The sequence below is a fragment of the Mauremys mutica genome, chromosome 3 (assembly GCF_020497125.1).
Source record: "Mauremys mutica isolate MM-2020 ecotype Southern chromosome 3, ASM2049712v1, whole genome shotgun sequence".
Classification (NCBI taxonomy): Eukaryota; Metazoa; Chordata; order Testudines; family Geoemydidae; genus Mauremys; species Mauremys mutica.
In genome coordinates, this window is record NC_059074.1 from 194,542,415 (window position 1) to 194,567,623 (window position 25,209).

General features: G+C 44.5%; 1 protein-coding gene across 1 annotated transcript in view; it reads right to left on the reverse strand.

Annotated features, from left to right (window-relative positions):
- Positions 1-6,895: 6,895 nt before the first annotated feature.
- ACTR2 (actin related protein 2) overlaps positions 6,896-25,209 on the reverse strand; it is a 47,833-nt gene continuing 29,519 nt past the window's right edge. Inside the window, exons 4-9 of the mRNA XM_045011416.1 lie at positions 18,818-18,890; positions 13,552-13,688; positions 11,009-11,158; positions 10,519-10,664; positions 9,862-9,994; positions 6,896-8,439 (exon numbers count right to left, since the gene is read on the reverse strand). Of these exons, the coding sequence (XP_044867351.1) occupies positions 8,269-8,439; positions 9,862-9,994; positions 10,519-10,664; positions 11,009-11,158; positions 13,552-13,688; positions 18,818-18,890 (810 nt within the window). The 3' untranslated portion in view covers positions 6,896-8,268. The remainder of the gene's footprint in view (positions 8,440-9,861; positions 9,995-10,518; positions 10,665-11,008; positions 11,159-13,551; positions 13,689-18,817; positions 18,891-25,209) is intronic.

The following is a 25,209-nucleotide window of genomic DNA, read 5'->3' on the forward strand; positions in this document are numbered from 1 at the left end:
ATCCAGTGTCATGGCCAGAAACACGGCCACATTAAAGAAAAGAAGCCTTGAAAATGGTTATGAGCAGAGGTAGAGCATTCCGTATGGTGATGGGATATTAGATTTTTTTTTTCCCCTTCCTCCATTAAGGTCCTAAGCCTGGTCTACACTAGGCGTTTAAACCGGTTTTAGGAGCATAAAACCGATTTAACGCCACACCCGTCCACACTAGGAGGCACCTTATATCGATTTTAATGGCTCTTTAAATCGGTTTCTGTACTCCTCCCCGACGAGAGGAGTAGCGCTAATATCGGGATTAACATATCGGAATAGGGTTATTGTGGCCGCAAATCGACGGTATTGGCCTCCGGGCGGTATCCCACAGTGCACCACTGTGACCGCTCTGGACAGCATTCTGAACTCTGATGCACTGGCCAGGTAGACAGGAAAAGCCCCGCGAACTTTTGAAATTCATTTCCTGCTTCCCCAGCGTGGAGAGCTCATCAGCACAGGTGACCACGCACAGCTCATCTGCACAGGTAACAATGCAGTCTCCTGAGAATCGAAAAAGAGCCCCAGCATGGACTGCACGGGAGATACTGGATCTGATCGCTACATGGGGAGAGGATTCAGTGCTAACAGAACTGCGTTCCAAAAGACGAAATGAAAAAGTATTTGAAAGAATTTCTAAGGCTATGACGGATAAAGGCCACAGCAGGGACACAGTGCAGTGCAGAGTGAAAGTTAAGGAGCTCAGACAAGCCTACCAGAAAACCAAAGAAGCAAACAGAAGGTCCGGGGCAGGTCGAAAAACATGCCGCTTCTATGCTGAGCTGCATGCAATTTTAGGGGGCTGCGCCACAAGTACCCCACCCCTGACCGTGGATTCCAAGGTGGGGGTTGTAATCTCTGCCATGGCTGAGGATTATGCAGACGGGGAAGATGAAGATGAAGAAGAGGAGGATGACCTAGCAGAGAGCACACAACACTCCGTGAGCCCCAGCAGCCAGGAGCTTTTTCTCACCCTGACGGAATTACCCTCCTCCCAGCCCTCCCAAGCAACTATCCCAGACAATGATGCCATGGAAGGGACCTCTGGTGAGTGTACCTTTGCAAATAGCAAACATTGTTTTTTAAGCAAGCGTTTTTTAATGATTGATTTGCCCTGAGGACTTGGGATGCATTCGCAGACAGTATAGTTACTTAGAAAAGTTTGTTAACATGTCCAGGGATTGAGCGGAAATCCTCCAGGGACATCTCGATGAAGCGCTCCTGTAGGTACTCCAGAATCCTTTGCAAAAGGTTTCTGGGCAAGGCAGCCTTGTTCCGCCCACCATGGTAGGACACTTTACCACGCCATGCATGTAGCAAGTAATCCGGTATCATTGCATGGCAAAGCATAGCAGCGTATGGTCCCGGTGATTGCTGGCATTCAAGAAGCATCCGTTCTTTATCTCGCTGTGTTATCCTCAGCAAAGTGATATCGTTCAGGATAACCTGGTTAAAAATCAGGAATTTAAGTAAGGGGGATGGCCATTTTCCTACTGGGTTCGTGGACTGCAGCAGCTTAAAAAAAATCCTTTCCTGCACGTAGCCAAGCGGGGGGAGGGGAGGAGTGAAATGCCGATGATCTTTTTTGTGTTTGGTCAGCGGGGATCTTCCCCAAGCTACCAGCCACGCAGTGGGTGGGGGGGTGGGAAGGGTGTTGATTAGCAGGGAGCTAGCATGATATTAGCCATGCGTTGGGGGGAGGGGTAAATCACTACAGAAGCCGAAAGACAGTGGCTTACCATGGCCGCATGCAAGCTGAATTCTGATGCCTGGACCTGTGTCTGTGAGATCTGTAACTCCAGAGCTGCAGGCACTCAGTATTAAGATGAAAAATGCGACCTTGTAGGGAAATCACATGTGCTATGTAAGGTGAATAGTGCTGTTCACTGTGAAAGAGTATAACCATTGTTCTGTAAAATGTATCTTTTAAAATATTTCTCTCCCTCATGCAGCTGCAAATTTTTCAAGCGTCCCTCCTCCATCCCAAAGGCTAGCACAGATAAGGCGGAGGAAAAAGAAGACACGAGATGAAATGTTCTCGGATATTATGGAAGTTACACGCAATGAAAGAGCTCATCTGAATGAGTGGAAGGACGTGGTATCAAATTACAGGAAAGATGCCAGTGAACGTGAGGACAGGAGGGACACCCGAGATGAGAGGTGGCGGCAGGAAGATCAGCGGTGGCAGGATGCAACTCTGGGGCTGCTGCGTGATCAAACTGACATACTCTGGTGTCTGGTGGAGCTTCAGTAAAGGCAGCAGGATCACAGAGTGCCGCTGCAGCCCCTGTATAACCACCCTCAACCCTCACCATGTTCCACATCCTCCTCACCCAGATGTGTAAGAACGCATGGGTGGAGGCTCCGTGCACCCGCCCACTCCACCCCTGTGGACAGCCCAACCAGAAGGCTGTCGTTACTGTGAAATTTTTTTAATGGCCTTCTCCATCCCTCCTATCCTCCTCCCAAACCACACCCTTACTTCTCTCCCTCTTTTTATAATGAATTAATAAAGAATTCATGATTTTTAAATGAGTGACTTTATTTGCATAAGTAAGCTGTACTCGAAGGGGGAGGGTGAGTTGCTTACAGGGAATGAGTCAATCAAGGGGGTTGGGTGTTCATCAACAAACACAGCAGTCACACTGTACCCTGGCCATTGATGAAACTCGTTTTCAAAGCTTCTCTGATGCGCACCGCTTCCTGGTGTGCTCTTCTAATCTCCCTGGTGTCTGGCTGCACGTAATCAGCGGCCAGGTGATTTGCTTCAGCCTCCCACCCCGCCATAAAGGTCTCCCCCTTACTCTCACAGAGATTGTGGAGAATACAGCAAGCAGCAATAACATAGGGGACATTGGTTTGGCTGAGGAATGAGCGAGTCAGTAATGTGCGCCAGCGCGCCTTTAAACGGCCAAATGCACATTCCACCACCATTCTGCACTTGCTCAGCCTGTAATTGAACAGATCCTGACCACTGTCCAGGCTGCCTGTGTATGGCTTCATGAGCCATGGCATCAAGGGGTAGGCTGGGTCCCCCAGGATAACGACAGGCATTTCAACATCCCCAACTGTTATTTTCTGGTCTGGGAAGTAATTCCCTTGCTGCAGCCGTTTAAACAGAGTAGTGCTTCTGAATACGCGAGCGTCATGAACCCTCCCTGGCCATCCCACGTGGATGTTTGTGAAACGTCCCTTGTGATCCACCAGTGCTTGCAGCACCATTGAAAAGTACCCCTTCCGGTTTACGTACTGGGTGCCCTGGCGCTCCGGTGCCAAGATAGGGATATGGGTTCCATCTATCGCCCCCCCACAGTTAGGGAATCCCAGTGCAGCAAACCCATCCACTATGGCCTGCACGTTTCCCAGAGTCACAACCTTTCGTAGCAGCAGCTTAGTGATTGCTTTGGCTACTTGCATCACAGCAGCCCCCACAGTAGATTTTCCGACTCCAAATTGATTCCCGACTGAACGGTAGCTGTCTGGCGTTGCAAGCTTCCACAGGGCTATCGCCACTCGCTTCTCTACTGTGAGGGCTGCTCTCATCTTGGTATTATGGCGTTTCAGGGCAGGGGCAAGCAAGTCACAAAGTTCCATGAAAGTGCCCTTACGCATGCGAAAGTTTCGCAGCCACTGGGAATCGTCCCACACCTGCAACACAATGTGGTCCCACCAGTCAGTGCTTGTTTCCCGGGCCCAAATTCGGCGTTCAATGGATAGAATCTGCCCCATTACCATCCAAAGCGCAGGGGCCCGCGGTTTGAGAGAATTCTGTGTCTACGTCCTCATCACTGTCATCGCCGCGCTGCCGTATCCGCCTCCTCCTCACCTCGGTTTGAAGGTCCTGGTTCAACATATACTGCATGAGAGTGCGCGAGGTGTTTAAAACATCCACGATTGCGGTATTGAGCTGAGCAGGGTCCATGCTTGCTGTGCTATGGCGTCTGCACAGTTCACCAAGCAAAAAAGGCTCGAAACGGTTGTCTGCTGCTTTCAGGGAGGGAGGGGTGAGGCTGTACCCAGAACCACCCGCGACAATGATTTTTGCCCCATCAGGCACTGGGATCTCAACCCGGAAATTCCAACGGGCGGGGGAGGCTGCGGGAACTATGGGATAGCTACGGGATAGCTACCCACAGTGCAACGCACCAGAAATCGACGCTAGCCTCGGACCGTGGACGCACACCACCGATTTAATGTGTTTAGTGTGGCCGCGCACAATCGATTTTATACAATCTGTTTTGCTAAACCGGTTTATGTAAATTCGGAATAATCCCATAGTGTAGACGTACCCCTAGTTACAATCATCTGCACACAGCACAAACCTCATCTGACCCAACTACAAAGACAATTGTATCCACGGCAGCATTTTTCACAACACAACCACATGTATCTACATCCACCATGGTGCCTAATGGTGTTTTTGTTCATCCTAGGTAAACCTGGGCAATTACCCCAAGTTGCTCAGCAGGGAACAGAGTGCCCGGAGGACATACAGTCATGGCAGTGCCCAGCGAAATTGGCCAAACTTGGTTCAATCAGGGGCAGTATTCTACACGCCAAAAGGGGTAAAAGAAAAGAATTGTGTGCGCCACCCAATGCTGATGGCCAGTGTAAAACAATTAGCTGGCACAGTTTATCTAGTATTAGCTTTAGCGTGCATGGACACAAGCCATGGTTAAAGCCAACCATGTCACTAACCAGTTACCAAACCTATTGAAATCTCTGGGGTAGACAGGACCCAGTGCTAAAAAGACACGAACACTGTGCTATATGAAGCTGCTTCAAATTAAGTGCAGCTTTTAAAACATACCTACCTAGCCCCTTACAACTAGCACAATTCTTCACTTTATCGATTAAGTCAGAAAGAGTATTTAGCACCCTGCCACTTAATGCCAAGTGTTACTTGTTTTCAATATGAAAACATTACTTTTGAAGGCTTTACTCTGTCACTGGGCCAGTACTGACCTGTGTATTCTAAAGCCAATGGGAGCTGAGAGCCCCAGTCACAGTACCGAGCACAGAAAATCATAGCACTTGCAAGCCTGAATTCTGAACTGAGATGAAGAGTCTTGACAAGGTTCTTTTTCATTGATGTGTTTCTCCTCTACGTAGGTACTTAATCCTAGATCCAGCTAGGGGTGCTGGTGCATTTCTAAACGTACCAGTGATCAATAGGGAGCTTGTTATGTTGATGTCTCAGATTAACCGTCCATAACATTTCCAATTTAAGTGGCTGATTATAGGAGAAAATATAATAAACGACAGAATTGTGACTTCCCAAAGGAGACACAGCAAACAGGAGCTACTTCAAAAAATCCGATTTTATTTTTTAAATGGAAAAGACCTGTCAATTTGTTTAAGTGGATGTTTCTCTTTCCAGTCGTAGTCTCAAAGGTCACTGTTTTAACATTGCTCAGAACCATATAAAAAAGCCATTCACGTTAATAGCTACATACATTAACATCCTAAAATACATTGTGTTTTCAAAGCAGGTACGTTTAAAAATAGGTTGTTCACAAGAACTCTTACAATTGCTGAGGCATCCCTGTATTTATGCTTAGACTCCCGTTAAATTGTAAATTTAACTTGGTATTTGGTTTTAAAAAAGTTAAAACCAGATCGTTTTCCCAGCAACACAGAAGTTCTGAAGTGGGAAATCACACACATGAGAGGGAACCGCACTGAGCACAGGAACACCCATTCAACACAAAAACATGCCATTTGGATTATGTCTAAATGCGCGCTCTCAAACCCAGGATAGCAATAATTTTAAACGCTCGGGTTTAATATAAATACAGAGTCTCCATAGAGACTCCATACTGCAAAACTGAGCAACATCTGTTGCTCATGGTGCTGTGAAGTACTCAAGCCTAAGGGTCTGATCTTGCGATCCTTCCTCACACAGACACACCTACCTGAGGCCAGTATGAGAATAAACTTGAGCAAAGGGTTGTGCAGGGTCAGTCCCTAAATTCAAATGTTCAAATGGCAGATTGTTATTCTAAAAATGTCATTCTTTGGTTTACTTCCATGGCTTTTGGACACACTGAGAACAAAGAGACATGCACCATGTGAGAAGCCACAACTGCTACTTGTTCTAAAAGCAAGTCTTCTACTGCTGAAGGCTGTACAGCATTTCTAAAGCATATCAGGTATTAAACTTACAGAAAACTACAGGAGTTCAGAGTACCCCTTAAAACCCTATCCCCAAAATCATTTTAAGTGCATGCATTGAGGCATGACCGGCATGCCTATAAATTCATATTGTTCAAGTTAAGGGTAATCACAGCTGCAGAAAACACTCTCCTGTAATTAAATGGTCACTATTAACAGTACTTCAGTGACTGTTTTAGTATTAAAGACATGTAGACATTGTTATGCTTTCAGCCAAAAGGAAGGTCTCTCTCCAACAATTTAGGAATGGAAAAGGAGAAAAAAAAAAGGTTCCTGGAATCAAAGCAGGGTTTACATATTGCAGTGTTCTGTGAGGGCTAACTGTGCAAAGAGAGAGGTGTGTAATTGTCAGGTCTTAGCATATACACAAATGAATGCAACATCATGGACACCAAACTTGGAAAGTCTGTCCCTCCTCCCACAACAGATCCTGGCTCTTCTGCTGTTAAATGCAGTGGTAAGGTTTTAGAAAAATTAGGTCAGAATGATATAATTTCATATTTTCAATGAATGGGGAAGTGACACAATGAATAGTTCGATGGAAATGCACACGTGAGCAATTTTTGCTACACTCTGCTGCAAGGCAGCAGATTTTATTCTGAGGATAGTACCTGTATTTCCTGTCAGCAAGAAAATCATGCTGGCAACTAGACTAAAAAAAAAAAGCTGTCTGATCATTACCAGTAACATCTATTTTTCAATGAATCTCAGCTTTTAATGTGTTTTTTGGAAACAACATTCTCAACGCTGGTTTAACTTCCTTCCCCCCACAAGTATCAAAAATCAAGACTAGACAGAGTGAATTGTGTATATTTACCAACTAGCAACAAGTCTCACATGTCAATGTTATTTTTAACTGCAACAAATATAGGTCATTCTTCATAACCTACTGCCAGTGGTTGTTATAAATATCTACTTGCTTTATTTAAACAAACATTGGTCAGTTAAGATGAAAGATTCATTTGCAATAACTACTTGGCACTGGATTCACGTACTTACAAATTTTAATAGAAGCGCTTCTGATGTACACAAAAGCGCTAACAACAAGCTTTTACAACTCGGTTTGTTGGGGTATTTTATTGCATCTAATTAGAATTATTACAAGCATTTTTGAAAATGTTATTTTTCAATAGGTTAAGATTTAGACTCCAGACCCAACTGCTCTAAAATTTCTTAGCCAAAACCTCAAACCCAATGAAATGGAATCGATAACATAATAGCTCTTGCTCTCTATTACATAGACACAACATGGTACCAAAATTTAACTATAGAAAGAAGAGTATTTCTAAATAAAGGTGACCCCCAGTGTCCCGTAGCAGTGAAGCTGTACAACACCAAGAAACTATACGGCTATAAATTTAAATTTGTCAGAATACTGGAGGTTTCTGATATTTGTTGGTTTGCGGCAATAACTGCTTAGACAGCCATTCTGAAGAAACGCTCCACGAAAAGCCCCACTGACTGTGTCGTTTTGGTTAGGAATTCTGTCAAACAGCTGCAGATAAACTGCCTTTTAACACAGTTTAAGAGGACAGTGCATTTGGAGTCAAACTATGTTGGAACCGTGTGGAAAGCCATTTGGGTTGGTTAAACCAGTTTCTGACTGTGGTTTTAATCAGAATTCCTAATTGTGATAATAAATGCCAATGGGGATGAAGGCCAAAGATGCAAAGGTAAACACCACAATAACGTGAGGGTAAAAGCTGCTGCTGACAGGTTTTCTTATGCTAAGAAAGGCACACCACCCCCAGTGAGCTAGAGACAAAAGCCAGCAGCACTACAGCAATAAACCCAGAAGAAAAAAGCCCACCAGAATTGCCTTCCTGAGAAGGAACAATGCAGCAGACAGGCTGCTCTTGCTCTGTTTTGTTTGCAGGGAAGTGGTCAAATTTAGTCATATTAACAAACATTTAAGAAAAGCTACCCCAAGAAGCCAGAACAAAACCTGACCTTTGGGTCAAAGGGCACAGACAGGCCTTTCCATGTCATGTAGCTGAATGAGTTCAAAGACTGGCAATGAAGGAATAAAAGCGTTAGACATGTGACGGGAACAGGGTTGTGAGTTTATCGAACAGTCACACCAAGCTTCTCCAGCACACGCACTCCCTTTTCTTGGTATTCTTGTCGGGTCATCCAGAAGTTGTCTTTGTCTTTCATGATGTCTGCTAGAACTGCACCACCCAGAAACACCATGTGCTTTCGACGAGGTGGGTCTTCAATACGGATCTTAAATTTCTAAGAAGGAAAAGGGACATGGTATTGTTTGGATTCCTAGGACCAAAAATAGAACCCATTTCTACCGTAACATTGAAATTGTGTTTAGTGGGAAGAAAGTGAATGAAATGCTAGGAGAGGGCACACTGCATGTGAGCTTTCTGCTTGTGCAATCCCAAAATACAATCAATTAATAAATAAAATAGCTACTTTGCATTGGAAATCAGAAACAATTAACTTGCTCTCCAAAACTTCATCTTGAGTGTACCTATAGAGAAGTCCAGGGGTTCAAATCACATTCTAAATTATTTATTCAGCTTTGATAGCTAAGATTACCAGGGAAGTTACCAGTTCATCAATTCACAAAATATTGTACAGTTTATTTGACCAGAGTTATACTAAGTCTCAGGTGGGTGGGGGAATGCAAAGGATTCCACACCTGGGTTTCTACTTTAACTATTCCATGTTCCCTTACAGAGTAGATGATTGAATCCCATAGACTGCACTATTTTGCATTTTAAATGTGTAATTATTAAATATATAAGCCACCAAACTAGGAATATTTAAAAACAATAAAAGAATGTTAAGTGTTTTCGTGACTAATAAGTACAGTTTAAATATTCTGGCTACCTATATGATGAGCTCAGTCCAATTATGATCTAGAAAATGTTCTTTAAATAAGTCCTCTTTGGGGATTTAGAGAGCAAATGTTTTATTAACATGTATTTTGTTAAAAGGTATTTTGAAAAAGATCTGGATGCAATTCAAGACTGAAAGGGAAAAAACTAAAAACAAAAAACCCCCTTCATTCCAAAAAGCATTTCCTCTCTAAAGAGCGACCTTCCTTCTACAAGGCAGACAAGTAATACAATGCAATCTTAGTTCTGCAATTCTCGTGAGTGGTACGTCTGCCCACTACAATTACCAATGAATTAAAGGGAAGGAAAAGACTGAGCCACACAGAGTAATTGTGGAATGTGGTATTAAAAATAAAAAATTCAAAGATAAAAGGGCAGGTAAGCCATCCACACTCTAAGAGCTGAAATCCAAAACTGACACGGAGCAGGCACTGCCACTGTTTAGAAAAGGCAACTCATTTTCTTGCCAATAGTAGCTGATTTCCTAAGGTGCCAAGTTAAGTCTGAGTGCAGGACTGCTCACCAAAGTTTAACACACATATTTACACTGAAACTCTGCTTAACCTTCTGAAATAACCTAGTACGGTGGCCTTGTTTCAAGTGTATTTAAACATGTCACCAGGATGGCTATACAAAATCTGTATTGGTCATTCTGAAACACTGATGTTTCAGTTAGAGAGGATGGGATGTTAATACTTCACATACTACTTTTTCCATCCTATTACTGACCATCTCGCTCCCTCTAGTGGTAGTTCAGGATATCTGATCTATCTACAAATGAAGCAATTAATCAATCACTACTTACAGAGAGTTTTTCCACATCTCCTTTCAGAACCCGTTCCAGGTACAGCTGTTTAAGTTCACGTTCCAGTCGTGAAGGCAGCCCAGGGTACATAGTGGAACCTCCAGACAATACAATGTGCTTATAGAATTCAGATCTAATAGAGGAGGGGGAAAAAAACAAAAAACATTTTTTCTAGCGGCAACAGTTTCTCCTCCATACAACGAATAGAGAAACTCCAATATACAGGTAAGCAGGTACGTGAAAGTCTGAGAAATGCAGACAGCTGTGACTGAACAGACATAATGCCTTTACAATGAACTCTGAAATAGCTACATATTCTCTTGCTCAATATTAACTCTCCAGGCAATATGTCTTGGAGAGCAGAGATTTTAGGAGTGGAATAACGCTGCATGTCCTGAATCTATGTTTTTTATTGTTTAGTTCTAAGCACTACAAGCTCCATTTCAAAGAGAGATTATGTTAACTCGTGAATACTAACCTCACAAGGAAACACCTCACTTGCACTTATCATTACACCTGTATTTAGAAAATGTCTTTCGCCTATTGCCATGAAAGGTTCATTTTTGTGGATGAATTGATTTTTCCTTGTCCACACTTGTGCCCCGATAGAAGTTTTAGAGAAGAAGATCCATTGCATTCTATATGTCCTGCTCTTACCTGGTGTCAATGTCAGCAGCCTGGATTGTATTAAACAGCAGTTCAGCAACACCAACCCCCTCCACGTTGATTAAGTGAGGCTGAAACAGAGCTTCTGGTGCCTCAAACCGCTCTCCACCAACTTTGATAATCCTGCCATCAGGGAGCTATAGAATAGAACGCACAAATTAAAGCTTATTCTGATATTACTTAGATACTAATACTTAGTAGACCAAAAAAGCAGGATCTTTCACTATGAAACAGTACATAATAGGGAAAAAAAATCTTTTTCCAAAAACTTTACTATAGTTTCAAGCCATTACAAAAAACATGGTTTAGTATTGTTGAAAGAAAGTTCCAAGTCTTGCAGTCATTTTATAACTTAATTTGCAGCTATTTACAAAGGCAAGGAATCTGTTACGTGAAATGGTGTTAACTTATACTGGAAGAGAATCTTCATCATATGGGCTTTCAACTTCAGAATTGATGTACATCTCTCATATACACTCACCGTATAGGACTCAACTAGTACTGTGGTCTCTAAGGCCAGTTTCTGCTCCTGTTCAATGTTGTATCCCACATAACATAACTTTTCCTTGATCATACGAACAGTTTCAAAGTCAGCAGAATGGTTGAAGGCATATCCTCGCAGCAAGAGCAGCTGATGGGAAAAGAATGTTGGGTTAGCAATACATTTGAAGAATGACTCAGTTCTCACTATCCGTGATTAAGCGTATATGCATGCACATTTAATTGATTTCTCCCCTTCTTTTGTATTTCTCAGAAGAAACTGAGACTTCTCTAAAGACAAATTAAATGAAAAATGTGACAAGAATCAAGTTTAAGAAAGTAAGGGGAGGGGTCAAATTGCATTTATTTCTATCAGCGTGAATATGACAGTATAACTCTGAAAAGTGGAAGATACGTTCTGCACTACAGTTTTCACTATGATCTTTACAAAGCAAAAAGTGAAAGAAAGATCTCTCAAATTGTTCTTTTTCTTGGGATTTCATTTCAAAATTTGGAGATTCATTGTGATTTTTCAATCCAGCTGATTTCTTTTAGGTCTTTATAGGTTGTAGCAACGATACAATTGATTTTAATCTGACCACTTTATTGACTGAACAGAGTCATTTTTACTGTAGAAAACACATACATTCCTCGTTGCCATATGAATATTGGGAAAGGTTTTCCCACATACTTGAAAAATCTTTAAAATAATTACTCTAGCTCTGAAAAAAAACAAGGAGTCCTTGGGACAACTTAGAGACTAACAAATTTATTTGGGCATATGTTTTTTTGCTGATACAGATTAACATGGCTATCACTCTGAAATCTAGCTCTGAAGATTCACATGCACAGAATGTATTCTTCATCAATTTGAGTGGCTAAATCCCAGGCTACGTTAGTTTTTGATATGCCAGTCAAAGATGTTGTGAAATTGATTAACAGTTTTACCAAACATAGTATGTGAAATCCTTTCAGGTATGCAGTCACTGTAACCATTAACTGAAACTCACTATGGGAAGCTCTCCAAATGGATTTCCCCCACATCAGGTGGGACCAAATTCAGAAATAATGTATTACGGCGTGTAAGTTACTTACCTACTTAGACTCCTGTGCAGGTATATACTTACACCTTCTGGTTCATCGGTACGCAAGTCACACTTACTCACAGCTCCCTTTTGAAGTCTGACTCTTAGGCCTGGTCTACACTGGGGGGGATCGATCTAAGTTACGCCACTTCAGCTAAGTAAATAACATAGCTGAAGTCTACGTACTTAGATCTACTTACCGCGGTGTCTTCACTACGGTGAGTCAACTGCTGACGCTCCCCCTTCGACTCTGCCTGCGCCTCTCGCTGAGCTGGAGTACAGGAGTCGACTGGAGAGCGCTCGGGGATTGATTTATCGCGTCTAGACTAGACTCGATAGATCGATCGCGGCCCGCCAATCCAGCCGGTAGTGAAGACATACCCTTAGAGTATAACTCAGTCTGGTATGAATGTTTTTAGAGGGAGATGAGGCAGAATTTGGTGCAGCACATCTCAAGCCCAGCATTTTGGAAATGGAAGCAATGACCAGGAGGGCCATGTCTAAGGGAGTCCTCCAAATCTTTGGTTTCTGATTGGTCCTTCCCTGCCTGACCAATGCCAGAGGACAGGAAGCACCACCCACTATCCACACTGCAAAGCAAGCCCCAAGAATGCAAAATATTAGAACTGCTGAGCCTCCCTCCACCCCCCCATCCATTCTTTCCAGAACACCACTGGGCAAGGCTCTGGGCTCTGCAGCACAGAAATCCTGTGTTTTAAAAGGGAAATTCCATGCATGCTGCAAGCAGCTGAATTTAAATTTTTAAAAGGGGGATTTAACAAATGAAATATGAACGTTTATGTAGGAATACAGTAGCCCTGGCGGTGTGTCTTGATATTAAATTCAACTCATCCCCACATTTGCCATTTTTAATATTCACCGGATTATCAGAGGAGCTTGTGTTTAGGGCTGGGCTGGTGGCTGTGGCTTTTGGAATATGGGAGGCAGTTTGTAACTGTGAGATAATCACTTCAGCTGGGAAGTTTCAGTCACAATAATGAGCAGTGAAATAGGCAGCCAATTTACATATTACTGCTCAGGTTTCACAGGTATCACGGCACCGAGATAAATGGGCAGTTCACACACCACAGAGCAGCTGTTTAAGGTTATTTGGAGAGACTGACGTACACTGTTTGTAGTTGGAAGGTTCTTCTTGCAACCCATAAGGACTAGAAATGTATTTTTAAAAATGGATTCTGAAGCACCATTCTGCAGTAAGGAATGGATCCCACAGCAAATTCCATACCACGTACAGGACCCTGCTTTAAGGCATCCTGGGGAAAAGCATACAAGAACAATCCCCCCCCCCCCCCCGACAGAGGAAAGAGGACAGATTTCTCCACTACTAGCAAGCTTTCCACTTTCTAGGCTTCAACTGATTTGAACTTGGATAGAGGCCACATAACAGCCTATCACTAGGACAGGGACTGTAGCTCCAAGAAACTTTTTTTCAGCTTACCTTGATGAGGTATCTGGTAATATCCCTCCCAGCAATGTCTAGTCGTCTGGTAAGATGAGGAAGAGAGAAACCTTCATAGACTGGGCAAATGTGAGTTACACCATCTCCAGAGTCCACAACAACACCAGTCAGTAAGCCTAAGTAAGAACAATAATATTACATCTAAAAGCAGATCTGGACAATGATACATCACAGTACATTAGGGCCCTCCTAACTGGACCAACCGGGTGGCCAGCCTACTGCCCTGATGAAGTAACTGTCCTAAATAAGAGAGCCCTTTCCCCTTCTGAGGAAAGTCTGATCACATTTTTAAATAAAATATTGTAGTAAAATTAAGTTCTCCACTTCATTTCAACAATTAGTTTTAAGCTTTACTTGGAAAATTCTGTATGAACAGAGATGAACTCCTCCACCCCAATCTTTTAAAAAATGCTAACCAACCCTTCTTAACTGACTGCAGCTTCATCATACGGAATGTTTTCTCATCATCCTGACATCCCAATAAATCATGTTCCAATTAAATGGAGAATATTTAAACTGGTAAAATGCAGGTTGGGGCATAAAATTCCTGCTTTCTGTATTAATGTGCAAACAGATTAGCCTCATTTCCAAAGATGCTGAACACCTGGAGATCTCATTCATGACACACGTAATTTACTTTATTTGAATAACTGAGTAGAATTGTGTGGTCTTTGGGTTGGTTGGCGCTGGAGGGCATGACTTGAGGCTTCTGTAATTTCATATTTTGTAGGATGTAAACAAAAGCCACTTAAAATTACAGCAGAGCCAATAAATTGGCCATTCTAAGTTTGTTTTTTCCAAGGACAGTCTCAGATTAATTTGGGTTTTGAAAGGGGTTTGCCAGGCCCTTAGGAAGTCTAATTCCAGTGAGAAGTTGGGGGTTTTTTGGTTTAGTCAAGTTACGAGAAACACATTATTGTGGTGATTTATAACATCCAGAAAGTGAAACAGCCTTGAATTGGTCACGCAAGCAAAATGCAGAAAGCAACTAGTTAGAGTTAATGATGAAAAGTAAGGCTCGGTCTATACTTAAAACCTATAATCAACATAGCTAAGTAGGTCAGGGCTGTGAAAAAACCTACACCCTGACTGACATATTATGCCGACAAACTCTCCAGTGTAGACACTGCTAACTCAACAGAGGAGTGCTCTTGTCAACACAGCTAATGTCATTTGGGGAGATGGTGTTCCTACCTGGCAGAAAATCTCTGTCAGTGTAGACTGCAACTACACTAGGGGCCTATGCTAGCATAGGCTATGTCTGCGCTACAGAGCTTAAGTAGAATCTTTAGATTTAGTTTCTGATGTGTTACCACAAGCAAATAAATATATTTAAATATCAGATTTTTAATATGACAATACCACTTTAATGAGGTTTTAAACAGGATTCTGGGTTTTGGAATTTATGACTAGAGGATGAATTTCATAATTCACTTTAAATAGCAAGTTTTCAAACTATTAATTCTTCATCAGGAATGAGGCTGAAGATATTATACTGATTTGGTTACTTATGGACACATACATTTGTCATAACAGAGCCTCATGTATCTTAGTGAATTGGAGTATCTGCCAACCAGTTTATAAATGGAACATTCCTGCAGAGTAATATAAGGTAGAACAATGTTATCACCACAGCAAGGAAAGAACTAGTCAATTTACAGGAGACTAAGGCCTGGTCTACACTAGGGGGGGGTGTCGAACTAAGGTACGCAAGCTCAGCTACGCGAATAGCGTAGCTGAACTCGAACTACCTTAGTTCGAACTACCTACCCATCCAGACGCCGCGGGATCGAAGTCCGCGGCTCCCCCATCGACTCTGCCACCGCCGTTCGCGGTGGTGGAGTTCCGGAGTCGACGGGAGCGCGTTCGGAGTTCGAACTATCGCGTCTAGATTAGACACGATAGTTCGAACTCCGAGAAGTCGAACTCTACGCGTCGACCTGGCAGGTAAGTATAGACCTACCCTAACTGTAAAAAGACTGTTGTGGAATGTTTAATTTTGATGGATAAGGATCGTCCTTTTAAAAATACAATAAATTACTCCTGGAGGAATTCTGTACCACTGTGTGCATGCAGAATTCATGTCCCCTGATTATTTCTTTGCTTCCCCTCAGAAAAAATGACTTTCTGAAGGGGAAGCAAACGGAAGCTGCAACAGCGCTCAGGGGCTCCTTCCCAGCAGTGCAGGCTCGTCATTTTCGGTGCCCAGAGTAGCTGGCAGAAAGGTATATCACAGGGGAGGGATGGAGGAGGACACCCATGCACATAGTTTGGGGAGGGCAGGAGCAGACATTACCCCTTCAGAGGCAAGGTGTGGGGGAGCATGCAGGGTCATGTGCCATTCCCACCCCCATTTCTGAGATTGCCGAGCTGCCCAGGGCTTGTTCTGCTTGGACTGCCAGGGAGAGGGGGGTCTCAGTCATTCCCATGCTGCGCCTCCCCTCCCCCGGCACGTTTCCGGCTCACTCAGCCCCTCTCCCCACAAGCCAGGCCTGGGTGGGGAGTGAAGCAGGTGGGGCGGAGCAGCTTCTCTCCTGCCAGGTGCGGGAGGGTGGCTGCTCCAGCTTGCTGACTCTGAAGTCGGACGCTGCGGTCATCTTCCCTTTCTATGTGTGCTGGGCGCTATGCATGGTCACTATCCTGTTTTCTGTACAAAGGTAAATGCCCACGGTAGGGCAGGGGGAAGAGAAGGTGATGGGGAATGGGGCAGGGGTATGTGGGAGTGAGCTGAACGAGACAGGACGAGGAGACAGTAGGGGATGGGGCAGCAAGAAATGGCTGCACCTGGACCCCCACCCCACCAGGCCCCACTCCCCCAGCACTTAGACCCACCCCCGCTGAGCCCCATTCCCCCACACCCAGACCCCCATGCTGAGTCCCAACCACCTGGACTCCCCTGCAGCCTTGCACCCCCCAGTGCGTCCCTATGCATCCAGATCCCCCTGGACCCTTCACTGAGCCGCCCACGCCCAGAATGCACCACAGAGAACCCTCTCACCCCACACCTGGATTGCCCCACACTAAGCCCCTCCACTCTTGGTGTGCATGGCGCAGAGGGGCAGGGCCCGGGGATGTTTCTGGGGCAGGCCCAGCCCTTGACTGTGTCAGGTTGGGTGCAACCTCACCGCTGAGTCCATGTCCTGGGGGGGGGGGGGGGCAGGGGGATGGGGAGAAGAGGTAGCAGGGTTATCACCCACCTCTGTGCAGCCAGAGGCCTGTGCTCCCCACTGCCATGCTGGCGCCTCCATATTTATTTACTGACAAATAAAATTTGCAGAATTTTAAAAGATCATGTGCAGATTGTTTAATTTTTTGGCACAGAATTCCCTCAGGAGTAAATAGATATGCAAAATACCAGGTAAACGCAGTAGCTAGTTTCTGGGGACATAGTTTTAACAGTAGCTACAGACATAATGTTGTCAATAACACTTATTAATTTTGAATTTGAAGGCAAACATCCAGTTTGATTGGACATTACAAAGATCTCTAAAGCAATGACTGAAGTTGCATATCATGTGCACTGCAATTCCTAGGAACACATGACATATTAAAGGTATACAAGTATTTTCACTTCTGCTAATAGTGTTCATGGGTGTGTGTCACCCAGAATTAACCCTTTGCAAACTGGATACATTAAATACTTAGAAGTCTCACACATCCTGTCCTAAGCATTCATTTTGCTGACAGTCTATACATCAAAGTGTTCTAAAGGTTACAATTATTTTGTAACTTACTATTTACATAGGAATTGTCTCAAAAATCACATGCTATGAAATGCAGGCACGTGTAGAATTATAGGCTAAATTTCCAAACTCTTTGACATCAGGCCATGACATAGCAGCGTGACTTTAGGCGGTGTCAATAGAGACTCTCAGGCAGCCCTTGAAGTTGAGAGTGGGAAGGAGGGTCTGCAGCCCATTCTGCCCTCTGGAGTCCTGTCCAAGAGCCTGAAGTTAGGACAGCAGCTTGGGATGCAGGCCCTTGATCGGGAATAGAGAGGTTTATCACCTACCCTGTAGTGGGAATGAAGACACTTCCCTCGTGCCTAGAAGGAATATAAATTACCAAAAGAAAAATCCCTCCCAGTGAGAATATGTGCGCGCCAAATTTCAGCCTGGAAAGAATTTTTATTGTTCGGCTATGAACCCAATAAAAGAGGGGATTTAAGAGAAGTTTGGGCAATATCTTAACTCAAGTGTCATAAATGTGTCAGCTGAATTTTACTGTCATCTTCTATAAGTTCTGAATTGTTGCAGATGGTTTGTTTTCCCTTTTCTAAGAAAAAAAAACAACCCCACAGCTGGTACTGAATAAAATTGTTTCAACGGTTTTTCAGCTAGCACTTCAATTTGTAAATATAACCATGTTCAATTGTTAATATCTTGCGCTTAACATGTAGTGTGGCAGAGCAAATTTCTACTATTCTTGACATAAAAGCTGCGATAACAGATGTTATTGCAAAAAGACTGTGCACATTCTACCATTTAAAGGTAATTTCACCATGCTACTAATAAAAGGTGTAAGGAGTCATGTTATCATATACATATGCTTGGAATTAACTCTCTTTCAAGTCCTAGGGTGAAATCCAAGCCTCACTGCAGTCAATAGCACACACTCACTGGTTTCAACAGGGCCAGGATTTCACCTCCAGTCTCTTAACGCTCAAACTCAAATTGTGATTTATTCCAACTTGTTCATAGCAGAGAAGTCTACTTCCTTCTCTTGCCCCAGAAATAAAGCAGAGTCATCTTAATGGTCTCACAACTTTTAGGCATCGACTTAAGTCAATATAATTTTGCTTCCATAAAATAAAATCAAAGTTTAAAGGACCTGTTGGAACCTTTTCTTGAAAACTAAAAACATGCTAAAGACTTTCTGAAAATGACATTTTAAACATCTGAGATACAAGGACAGTCACGGTCTATGTTACCAGGTTTTAGCATTTACAAACAAGAATCCACAGTGTTATTTTTATGGGGAAAGGCGGAATAAGCTACGGACCATGAGAATACTACTCATGCTGATGCTCATCAACCCAAAACTCTTGATGAAGATCCAGTCAGCTAGGCTAAGTTATGCTAGTGGTGAAGTGAGACCAAGATCTCTTCTTTATTAATAGCTGGGGCTGTCAATTAATGTTTTGAGTTAATTGCAATTAATCGGCAGCCCTATTAATACCATATTAAGACTTCAGCAAGATACAGCATTTAGATATTAAATGTGCTAAGTTATAACCTTTACCTACCTTGGGCATACAAAGTAAGAACAGCTTGAATGGCTACATATACCCCAGAAAACTGGTATGTCTCAAACATTACCTGGGGGAGAAAAAAAAAATTAGTGTCCAAATAAGGAAGTTCTTTAAAGATTTATAGCAGCTTAAAAGAAAAGTTTACAGCTACTGTGATTATTAGGTGATTGAAATAATACATCTTTGCTACCTTTATTGGACAAATATTTAGCAGCATTATGTTGCATGTTGGGGCAACAACTACATACTTTGATTCTTTGTACGCAGCAGTAGCTTCTTGTAATAACTGGATTTTACACAACCATTCCGTTTTTTTATAAACTTCAGAAAGTGATTTATTTCACTTCAATAAGCAACACCTAAATTCTTACAAAACAGTTGCCCATTCATGCAAATGAGAGGACATATCAGTTCGCAGAGTTGCTGTAGCCATATCAGTCCCAGGACATTAGAGAGAAAAGGTGGGTGAGTTAATATCTTTTATTGGACCAACTTCTGTTGGGCAAACAATTTTTCGTGCTAAAACAGAGCTCTTCTTCAGGTCTGGGAAATGTACTCAATTGTCACAGCTAAATACAAGGTGGAAGAGATTATTTAGCATAAGTAGTTAACATATTTCAAGGGACCAGTCAAGGTGAGGTGGCCGGTTAACACACTCCAGTAACAGGGGGAAAAGAGGCTGCTGAGCAGGGCATTGTTAGCGGGTTACAGACTGTAATAAGCCAGAAATCCAGTGTCTCTATTCAGTCCATGATATTTAGTGTCTAGCAAAGTTATGAATTTAAGCTCCCAGGCTCGTCTTTTGACAGTGTTGGGCAGGTTTCCTTTGAGGAGAAGGACTGATGGGTCAGACAGACTGATCACTTTGTGAAAAGTGCTTCATTCACAGGTGACAGGGTATTTCTGTCTTTTATCATTTTCCTGTGTGAGATCATCCAAGAGCGTAATGATTGTCTGGTTTCACCCACATAGTTGCTATTGTGGCATCTAGTGCACTGGATGAGGTATACTACACGTAGTGATAGGCATGTGTAGGTCTCATAGATCTTGAAAAAACAGTTACTAATCTTTCCGTAACTGTTGTTCGAGATGTGTTGCTCATGTCCATTCTACAACAGGTGCGCGCGCGCACCACATGCGCTGTTGCCAGAGATTTTTCACCTCAGTGGTATCCGTCAGGCCGGCTCTAGTGCCTTCTGGTGTCATGTGCTTATGCGCTGGCATAAGGGTGCTGCCGGCCCCACACCATCTCAGTTCTTTCTTGCCAACCAACTCCAACAGTGGGGCAGGAAAGTGTGTTGTGGAATGGACATGAGCAACACATCTTGAAGAACAGTTATGGAAAGGTTAGTAAACATTTTTTTCTTCTTCGAGTGCTTGCTTGTGTCCATTCCACATTAGATGACTCACAAGCAGTACCCAAGGAGGTGGGCTCAGAATTCATGGACATGCGAACTACAACACAGCTGTCCCAAACCTGGCATTGTCTTGAGCCTGTTGAGTGATGGCATAGTGGGATGAGAAGCTATGCACTCATGACCAGGTAGCAGCAGATGTCTTGGATTGGAACCTTCACGAGGAATGCTGCTGAAGAGGCCTGAGCTCTCATGGAGTGAGCGATCATGATGGCCGGAGGTGGGACATCTGCCTGCTCACAGCATGCCCAAATAGAGGTTATCCAGGATGAGAGTCTCTGGGCTGACGCTGGTAGGCCTTTCGTCCTTCCTGCTACTGCCACAAAGAGTTGCATGGATCTGTGAAAGGATCTGTGAAAGGATTTAGTCCTCTCAATGCAGAAGGCATGCCTAATATCCAATGAGTGATGCTGCTGCTCTTCTGAAGTCTTGAGAGGCTTCAGAAAGAAGAATGCCAGGAAAATGGCCTGGTTGCTATGGAACTGCAAAACCAACTTTGGCAGGAAGACCGGGAGGACACAGTTGGACCTTGTCCTTGAGGAACACAGTGTATAGTAGCTCTGATGTAAGGGCTTTGATTTTAGAGGGCACGATGCCAGCGGTTCAAAGGGAGGACCTGTGAGCCTCAACGGAACCAGGATTAAATCCCATGGGGGTGGGGGGGGGGGAGATCAGCTTGCAGTCCTGAGGATAAATGACAGACCTTTAAGAAAGTGGACTGTCATTTCATGACAGAACACTAATCTGCAGTTCACCTCTGGGTGGGAAGGCCAAAATTGTTGCTAAATGCACCCTGATAGACACAAGGGCTAGACCCTATTGCTTAAGATGGAACAAATAATCCAGAATAGACTGAAGGGAAGATTGAGTCAGAAATAGGTCTCATTGAGACACCCATATTGAGAAACACTTCCATTTGGCGAGGCAGGTAGCCCTAATGGATGGCTTCCTGCTACCCAGCAAGACCTGTCGAACTTGTTCCAAACAGGCCTGCTCCTCTGGGTTCAGCCATGTAACATTCATGCAATTAGGTGAAAGGAGCTGAGGTTTGGGTGGAGCAACCAACTGTGGTCTTGAGAGATCAGGTCCAGGCAGAGTGAGAGCAGAAGTGAGTTTTCTACTGATAGATCTAGCAGCACGCCGAATCAGTGTCGGCGTAGCCACACAGAGCCTATAAGAGTAACTCTTGCCTTGTCCAGTTTGATTTTCAGAAGGATCTTGTGAACCAGATGAACCGGGGGAATGCACAGAATAGAAGTTCTGTTCAAGGAAGCAGGATGACATCTGAGAGGGAGCCTTGGCTGTGCCCTCTCAGTGAGCAAAACTGCTGGCATTTCCTGTTCTGCTTTGTCGCGAAGGAGGTCCACCTCTACGCCAGACCTAGGTTGGGGAGACACCCACCTTTGGAAGATAAACCTGGTGACCTCTGGGTGAAGAGACCACTCGTGGTGACAGGAGAAGGATCTACTGAGGTGATCCGCCAGTGCATTCAAAGGTCCCAGAAGATGAGCAACACATCTTGAAGAACAGTTATGGAAAGGTTAGTAAACATTTTTTTCTTCTTCGAGTGCTTGCTTGTGTGGATGGAGTACTTCATGCAGAAGTCCCATAGACGGATGGCCTCCTGACACAGGGAGGAGGAATGAGCTCCTCCCTACTTATTGATGTAGAACATGGCCACAATGTTGTCCATCAGAACTTGCATGACCTTGCCTGTGATCCGGGAAAAGAACACTTGGCAAGCTAAGTGGATCGCTCTGAGCTCCCTGATGTTTATATGCAGGAAGAGTTCTTCCTGGGACCACAGGCCTTGAGTCCTGAGGCTGTCACGGTGGGCTCCCCAACCTAGGTCTGGCGTGTCCACGGCTAGGGACACTGATGGTTGGGGTGCAACAAAGGGGAGTCCCATCATCACAAACTGTGGATCCTTCCACCAGCTGAGGGAGGTGAGGACCAGGGTTTGAACAGTAAGCACCGAGCAGCCCAAGTAGTATCTGTTCGGGGAATAAACTAAAGCTAGCCATGTCTGCAAGGGCCTGCAGTGTAGTGTTGCATGCCGGACCATGTATTTGCACATGGTCATGTGTCCCAGTAGCTTGTGGCAAACCCAGGCTGTCCTGATTGGGTGGACGATGACCTTGCATATCAGGTCCATCGTAGTCTGTAATCGGGCCTCCAGAAGAAAGGCTCTGGCTTGGGTCGAGTCGAGCACTGCCCCAACAAATTCTGTTATCTGAACGGGAAGAAGAGTTAATTTTTGCTCATTTACAAATAGGCCCAGCACTCAAAAGGTGGCTTGGACCAGGGTTGATGCTGTTTTTTTTACTCGAGCCTCTGTATGACCCTGGATTACTCAGTCATCAAGGTACGGGTAGACCTGAATGCCTTGCTGCTTGAGGAAGGCAGCTACCACCGCCATGCACTTCATGAAAACCCAAGGGACAGTGAACAGGCAGAAGAGAAGAGCGGTGAATTGAGAATGAGTCTGGTTTACAATAAACCTGAGAATTCTTCTGTGGCCATGGAAAACAGAAATGTGAAAGTAAGTGTTCAAGTCAAGGGCAGTGTACAGTCCCCTGGAGCCAGAGAGGGAAAGATGGAGGCATTGTTGAGACGATCTGTTGAGACGACGCAGGTCCAGGATCAGACAAAGGCCCCCTTTGGGATTAGGAAATAATGGGAGTAAAACCTCTTCCCTCTCAAGTTTCAAGGTACCTCCTCCATGGCCCCAATCCATAGGAGGGTCTGCACCTCCTGGGCAAGGAGTTGCTAGTGAGAATGCCTGCTTGGGCCCACCAAAGTACCTACGAGACCCCAGCAGGAAGGTTGAAGTGAACGGAAGCAGTTGACGGTGATTATAATCTCTCCTTTTTCTCTTATAGGGGTCCTGTCTCAGAGGCAGAGCCAAGAAGCGTGGCAGCTGTTGAGGCCTTAAGTGCTTTCTTGAAGCAGATGAAGCATAGAGGCCTACGATCCTAAGGGTAGACTTTGAATCCTTCAGGCTACATAGTCTTGTGTCCATCTGCTCTGAGCCTTCAAATTGGAGGTCCATTGGATAGAGTGGACCTCCTGAGGAAGTACTGAAGACTGAAGCCAAGAGCATCATCTCATGGTGACAGAGGAGGCCTTTGTTCTGGCCACCTCATTTGCTGTGTCCAGTGCCGCTTGGAGAGGTGCTCTGGCAACATTCTCTCTCTCTCTCTCTTCTAAGAGGGCTGAGAATTCCTGCCTTCAGTCTTGGGGCCTGAAGTCCTTAAATTTGGACAGGGAGTCCCACAAATTGTAGTAAGGCTTGCTGGTTTAAGATATGTAGTTGTAGACCACCTGTTGAATAAACTTTCCTCCCAAACAGATCAAGTTTCTGTGTCTCCTTCTGTTTCAGGGTAGCCCTCAACTGCCATCTGTCCCTTTAGTTAGCCGTTGATATAACAAGCGGCCCAGAGTGGGGTCAGAGTACAGATACTCATACCCACTGGCTAGCACATAATATTTGTTCTCTGCCCTCTTCAAAGTGGGGAGTGGGGGGGACAGAGAAGATGAAGTCTGTCACAGGACTCTGACTGGACCAATTACTGCCTCATTAATGGGTGTCACTTTAGATGAAGCTGCGGCAGCCAGAATGTCAACAAGGCTGTGAGGTGGTGATTCTTTGAGCTCCTCAATCTCAAGCCCCAAGTTAGCTGCTATCCGCTTTAGAAGTTCCTGTTGAACCCTAAAGTCATCTTGGGGAAGCAAGCTGCTCAGCCTGGAGATGGCCTCATCTGGGGAGGAAAAGGAAGAGGCCTGTACTGGAGGAGAGACTTCTTCCTCTTCTTCAGCCTGAATAACCTCCATAAGAGCCACGTGCTATAAACTGGTATGGGGGTTGGTACTGGAATTGGGGTCTGGTTCTGGATGTGGAGGAGTGGGAGTCTGCCTCTCAGAAGTAACTGAGTAGAAATGGTGGGAAGGTGGACCTGGTACTGGGGGAAAACACCAAGGACTCCAGAACGGCCACTGCATAGGCCACTGTTCTTCTTGCCAGATGCCAGTGGGGGGGACCTGTACCGAGGTCTGGCGGCATGTACGACGGGGGGCCCTTAGGTTGAACACAGGACTCTGCATCAGACTCAGATTAAGAATCCTCCCTAGGCGTCCATGGGAAACGGTACCTCTCGCTGCCTCCAATCAGTACTGAGGATCCAGTGAGTGGTGGTGGGCTGGGAATGACCTCATACAGGACAGAAGACTGGGCTTGCCTCTAGAAGGAGCCAGAGGGCCTGGTGCAAGGAAGGAGCTTGGAGCACCATGCTCTCTCTTGCTAGAGGACGAAGCTGGTGGCTGACCTAAGGGAGCACTTAACATGGAATGGACATGAGCAAGCACTCAAAGAAGAAAGGTGTGTTGTAGGGGGGTATTGATCATTGTAACAGTGGAGATACATCTGCAGGTTTTGCATCTATTGTTCTAGATGGGTCTAGCAACACTTTGAGTTGGTGTGTCCTGGTCTGTGGAGAGCCTGCAGCTGATGAGGAACATAGGGAGGTTGTTTGAAGGCCACAAGAGGGGGTTCAGGGAAGATTTCTGACACTCCACCATAGAAGTAGATCACATCATGGAACAGGCCACCCAACCCCATTCCTCCCCCCCCCCAAGAGAACCTGCTTCAGTATGGAAATAAAATCCCCTCTGATCGCACCCCTCTACTTGTTAACTACCACCCCACACATACAGGGTATCATCAAACAACTACAACCCATACTCAGTGGGGACCCCATCCTGAAAGAAATCTGGGAGCTTAAATTCATAACTTTGCTAGACACTAAAAAAATCATGGACTGAAGAGACACTGGATTTATGGCTTATTACAACAATCTATAGCCAACTAACAACCCCCTTCAACTGCCCTCTCCCCTCCCTACTTGAAGGGTGTTAATGGGCCACTTCACCTTGAATGGTCTCTTGTGTTTACTAAACAATCTGTTCCACCTT